Below are 6,134 nucleotides of genomic sequence, written 5' to 3' on the forward strand. Positions count from 1 at the left end.
TAGCTACAATTATCACAAATAACTCTTACCTAAATATATCCTTTGAGCGATTTATGTTTTACCACCCTAAATATTATAAAAATGAATGATTTCGAAAGTCATGCGCATGTATATGTTTCGTCATCATGCGCATCACTTTCGAAATCATTCATTTTTAACCGGATGTATATATAGATTGTGTTTATCGAAAATTATTGATGAGACTGATGGTCCGACTGAAAAAAGAAAACACGGTGAGGTTGATGGGGTCGAGGATGATCTTTCCAACCGCGTCGGTGATGCGGTAAACACTAACAGTTTGGCGCCTCACTTTCCTCTTCTTCTCGATAAGAAGCGAGGCGGGGCGAGGGCGCTAGATCCAGCGACCGAGGCTTCAAATTCACCCGCCTGCAGGTACCTCTCCCCTCTCCTTCCCCATGCCTCCTACCGGTCTGCATATCTCTCGTCTCGCCGCCTCGCGCCTCCGATTTTTGATCGATTTCGTGTTTTTTTTTCGCCGTTTCGTGTCCGCCTTGGCTCAGCGGAAGCTTGGGATCCTTGTTCGTGGACGAAATCATTCTGCTTTTACAATGGGGATTCTTGGATCTGAAGCTCTGTGTGGTGTGAGGTTGATATGACGATTTTTTTTTTCCCGTTGTTATTTCGTTCTTAGGGTTCGCGGTCCTGGTGGATTTAAGGAACTGAAGTTATGGCGTCAAGACGAGCGATTAATCCATCTCGACGCGTGGCCGAAAGCGGAAGCATCCCACTCTCCAGTTCACTGCATCAGAAGTCGCGGACTTCGCCTCTTCTACCCTTGGGTTGGTTGTTGTGGTACGTTTATTAGATTATTACGAACATATTGCTGCTAAGAGTTGTTAATGTGTCATTTACGATTTCGGATTCTACATAGTGTTTGATGCATTCTCCTTTTTTGGTAGGCTGCTTTTCTTCTCATTGGTTACTCATTAAGAGGTTTAGGTACGTAGGAATCTCTCTTACTTATCTTTGGATAGAACCATATACTTGATCCTCAGTGAAGTTTTTTTTATTTACTTTAAATATCAAATCCTTGGGAATTTTCTATTCTTATTAGTTGGTTAGTTAAGCTATTGTGATTGTTCAGGTGGCTTTGCTGGTCAAAAGGAAGCCATAAGCATTGGGCAAGGTAGATATCATATTTTGAACTAAAGTGTTTGTTTTTATAGACCATATGTGACTTGACTTTATATGCCATTGGATCGTAGAAGTTTTCATCAAAGCCTTTCCAGAGATATATGACAGTCTATTTGATGTACTATCCCATAAATGCAATCCTTGAATATGTTTCAATGAGCTGTCTCTTTTTGTTTAACTAATTCCAAGTATAATTTTATGTATGCAAAGCATGATCAATTGAATTGTGTATGAAATATTTACTAAGCTCTTGTATGATGGCCAAGTCCTCCTTTAATTTCATTCTCAAGACCATGGTTGTTAGAATCAATATCGGTATAATGATGGGATGGTGAAAATATCTAAGTATTAGGATGGTGCAAAAAATCTATCAGTTGTATTTGATTTATAGAATTAGTGAAATTGTAATGGTAATAAGAAAAAAAATCAAAAAGTGAAAAATAATAAAAAAACAATATATGAGATATGAACCTGACCCCACCTAGTGGCACAAGACTTAGTTGTTGTTGTTGTTATTTATGAGATATAAAAGATATTCAAATTTTAAGAAGAAAGCAGAAATTCTCAGTAATATTAGATTATTAATATAATTTTAATAAAATCCAATTATTGTAATACTTTTGTCATAGTTTTTGTTACACATGTTGGCACTCAACCCCTTGCATTCTAGCCAATAATCCCAAAGTTGCATTAGAAACCTTGGTGGTTGAATTAACAATTGGAGGCAAGGTTAAATGAAGCATGATCATGCGCATGGCAAATCTTCAGTTGTGGCAAATCTGAGTAACTGAAGGTGGGATATAAGTGAGGGTTAATGACACTTTCTCTTCCCCCTTGTGAATCCACTAGGATTATATCAATCAAGGTTTCCAAGATAACCTTGTTTTGACCAAATTTTAGTCAATCCCTCCATTTTCACCCCTAATTCTACCAAATTTGGATTGATTTAATCCATTGTCAGGTGATATTTAACTTATTTCAAGCTAAATTCTCTGGATCCTTATTTCTTTATTAACTTCTCCATTAACTCATCTATGTTGGTCTGGGCTGAATTCTTCTTCAAGGATAAGGTTATAGTCTTATGGTCATCCTTCTCTTCTACCTCCATATTCAAAATGCTTTCTTTATGTCACTGTTAGAAGACCTTGGCCTGCTTATGTTGTCAAATTTCCTCATCTCAGTCAATTAGAACCCCACCTCACCAAAATTCTAGATCTGATATCCTAGTAGAAGTTTACTACATCCATCAACATCCTCAATTTATCAAAACTCTAATATTCCCTTTTCACATCCTAAGCTTTCTCTGGCTTTGCAAGTGTCTAGACATGCAGAACCCATCCATTGCATTGTGTTATAGCACATCCTTCAAGTTTTCATAATGCATCAGCCATCAACTATTGCAAGCAACCTATCATCTTGTTGTAATAGAAATTTCCGGAAGGTTAGGTGGGTCGTCCAAACTGGCCTTGGTTGGTAATCAAGTAGTTTTACTTCAGTTAACTTATTATAGAATACATAATTTTATACAGAAGTTCATCCTTTGATGTAGATGAATAATCCAATCTAGCATTAAGTACTTGGAATTGTTGACAAGCTGTAATCCCACAAGAAGATTTTGATCGACAGATGAGCCATCCAATCTAGCATTATGCATTAATCCTGATACCTTTACAGAAATTACATCTGTTGACCATCTTGTATCTTCTTACCCTGTATTTCGTGGAAACTTTAGATACATGTGACTTTTTTAGTTTGAAGGGGTGTTATTGTTATGGTCCAATATTTGTGGATCCTTATTTCTATCTATAATTCTACATAGTAAGCATGTGGAGTTGAATTGAGTATGAACAAACGGCCAACCAATGACTGCAAAAGATAGAGAGCTTCCTTTGAATTTAATTTCAATTAAAGAAAAATGGACCTGACATCAACACACTAAAGTGACTAACAAACATGGATTGGATAGAAACTATTTATAAAAGGCCACTCAAATGACCAAAGGGAAGCTTTCTAGTTCTCTCATAACTTTGTATAGATGTGACATATACTATTACTGGACTAATTAAAATGGAATAAGTACCCCAATGAAAACCGTTAAGTTCTAAATATCATTCTGGAAAGCATTAGTGAAACATAATTGGTGAATTAAGATGACTTTGTCTAGTTATTAATTATCATATCTAATTGTAGTATTGTTGGACTGTTTTACATAATTAAATATTGTATTCTATAGCAATTAATCCTTTTATACAAGTGTTTACCATATAGTTATTAGTTATAGAAGCATACAGATCTATTTGATTACCGATTCTGTTAATATTTTTTGTTTTCATTTTGACAGGTGTTTCCTGCTCAGCAGATGCAATACGAGCTATACCTATTCTAAAGAAAGCTTACGGTGATAGCATGAGGAAGGTTTTGCATGTAGGTCTTGACTCTTGTGCAGTTGTTTCAAATTTGTTAAAAGAGAAAGATACTGAAGCTTGGGGTGTGGAACCATATGACTTGGAAGATGCTGATAGTAGTTGCAAAAGCCTTGTGCGCAAAGGTTTTGTCCGCTCAGCTGACATCAAGTTTCCCTTACCATATAGACCTAAATCGTTTTCCCTTGTTGTTATCTCTGATTCATTGGATTACTTGTCTTCCAAGTACCTTAACAAGACCCTACCAGATATTGCAAGAGTGTCATCAGGTGGTCTTGTTATATTTGCTGGTAATAATTCTTGTTCACTACTTCCTATCCTCTAGAAACATGACTTTCATATTGCTTTTCTGTAGAAGCAAACTACCAATGACTTATTTTGGGCATCGAACTATAAGAGTAAAACAACAATTCTAACTATTAGTATTAAGAAGTAGAATGCATTGTAAAGATGCAAGTCTGCAAGGTTAACTAGAATGTATCCTCTGTAAGACTTGACCATTGGCACTAAAGCTATAGGACAAACTGGTTATGCATTCGCATGAGCTTTAATCATATTCAGATTAGTAGCTTCTACAGTAAATAAGTTCTTTTGGCATTTTTTACATTATGTTTCAAGCAGTAGTCATGTTACTATTTTTTCCAGCGACTTAGTTTTCTCATCTTTTTCCCATACAAAAATTAGGTGCATTTTCAGGAAGAATCTTGCTTATTTGTCTTTAATGGCTAATTCTGACCTGAAAGTTGAAACTACCACAAATCATTTCATTCTCAGGCTAAATATGCCAGCATCATGTCATTGCTTGTTTGTTTTTGTATGTCTTCTTTCATATACGACATTGGTTGTATCCATTACTTAGTCACTCTTCTACGATAGAATGAGATGCCCTACTGCTAAAGTAGATAGATAACTGACATGATTTAGTAATTATCAGTTTTTATGTAAAGATCTCAGCTACTAAAGAAAAATCTTAATAAATTTTTGTCTTGAATACTTTGTTTTTGTTACACCAAAAGTTTATACAACTATTAATCTTCTGATTACAGACTAAGCCAACAGAGCTTGTAATGTATATATGCTTCTTTAACATTCAAAATTATCTTCGTTTTTTCATTTGAGCTAATAATTTCTGTAGGTTCCCCTGGTCAGCAGAGAGCCAAGATTTTGGAGCCAGCACAAATTGGAAGACCAGTATGTTTTGCAATTAATTATGCAATTTTGTTGATATTCATTCTCTGTGGGATGTTTTCTCTGTGAGATTTCAGTTCTGTTTGATGGATCGGAGTTGATAACAGAGTATTAATAAGAGTGAACTATGATTCTGGCTTTGTTGGTTTTTTATTGTTCATTTGAATGATCTATCTGGTCAAACCATAACGCACATCTCAGATTTGTTTTTGTAGTTAAAGGTTTTTGGTTCTTATGAATTACTGGATACTTTCCCATCTTTTCTTATCATATAGAAATGGTTACGTATGGTGTTAGAAAGAAGATTTTCATAAAGCGACTCATTCTATATTTTTCCCTCAGAAGAGAGATTCTAACATTGTGTTATAATTTATCTGGATTATTTCTTTCGGCAAACCATGACAGGCATTCAAATCTGATTAAACAGTCAGTCACTCGGAGGCATCATTCACTGCTTTTCTCCTCATTTCTACATCTCTTGGTTAAGAAAATGCCCTAATCATTCTGACAGTCTGCCAATTTATTCAATTAGCTTAAAAGTCGGTCTTAGCAGTTATTCCGTTTCAGCTTCTAGTTTACCTCTTCTGACATTTGCACTTTTTGTGTAGGCTAAACTGAGGAGTTCATCATCGTGGGTACGATATTTTATCCAGACTGGTTTAGAAGAAAATGAAATGGCTATAAAGAAGTTTGAGCAAGCCTCAAGGAAGAGTTCTTACGAACCAAGTTGCCAAATTTTCCACCTCGGCTCGTAGAATGATTGAGCTCTCCAATCTCCTATATATAGAGAGATTATTTGTAAGATCATCAATTTGTGACGAGATTATATAGCTCATCAATTTTTTTTTTTCCGAGAATGATAAATTGATGAAGTACCTCCCTAATCTATGGTTTCTAAATGTACGAAATCATTCTGTAAGAGGTTTTTGTTTCATGGAATTGATTTCTCCTTTATATTCTGCTTAGACATTTGAATATGACTGAAATATTTATACTTTGTAAAATATTTTAATTTAATGATCTACTCTTGATAATCATAAAAATTATTGTTGTGTTTTAAGGATATTTACATATCTTATATCTTTTTAAATTCATAATTTTTCTAAACTTTTTTAATATGGAATTTTGATTAAATCTTATCCATTCTTTCTCAAACGAAGAATCATTATTATTCTCATAGTCCAGGTCTATCTATAAGCATTCGATCATCTTAACCTGTTCTAGGCATTCTTGCAAGCATCCGATTAACTTAATTTGTTCCGGACTTATCTTCAACTTTGTTTAAGGTTATCTCACATGACATTTGATCTGGATCATGATTTTGATACTATTTATTATGTTTAAAGGTCTCGTATTAATTAAAAATAT

General features: G+C 34.7%; 1 protein-coding gene across 1 annotated transcript; it reads left to right on the forward strand.

Moving 5' to 3' along the window:
• Nucleotides 1-205: 205 nt before the first annotated feature.
• LOC122041145 (probable pectin methylesterase CGR2) lies at nt 206-5,743 on the forward strand. The gene is made up of 8 exons (XM_042600741.1): nt 206-393; nt 653-810; nt 853-856; nt 921-960; nt 1,106-1,147; nt 3,497-3,868; nt 4,714-4,769; nt 5,375-5,743. The coding sequence occupies exons 2-8, from the start codon at nt 689-691 to the stop codon at nt 5,519-5,521; spliced, it is 783 nt and encodes a 260-aa protein (XP_042456675.1). The 5' UTR covers nt 206-393; nt 653-688; the 3' UTR covers nt 5,522-5,743.
• Nucleotides 5,744-6,134: the final 391 nt, after the last annotated feature.

This window comes from Zingiber officinale, chromosome 2A (assembly GCF_018446385.1).
Source record: "Zingiber officinale cultivar Zhangliang chromosome 2A, Zo_v1.1, whole genome shotgun sequence".
Classification (NCBI taxonomy): Eukaryota; Viridiplantae; Streptophyta; class Magnoliopsida; order Zingiberales; family Zingiberaceae; genus Zingiber; species Zingiber officinale.

Bases quoted from the DNA above. Each gene is read 5' to 3' on its own strand.
- LOC122041145 (XM_042600741.1), top strand. From the start codon at position 689: ATGGCGTCAAGACGAGCGATTAATCCATCTCGACGCGTGGCCGAAAGC. The intron at 961-1,105 runs GTACGTAGGAAT...GTGATTGTTCAG, and splicing joins TTACTCATTAAGAGGTTTAG to GTGGCTTTGCTGGTCAAAAG. The intron at 1,148-3,496 runs GTAGATATCATA...TCATTTTGACAG, and splicing joins AGCCATAAGCATTGGGCAAG to GTGTTTCCTGCTCAGCAGAT.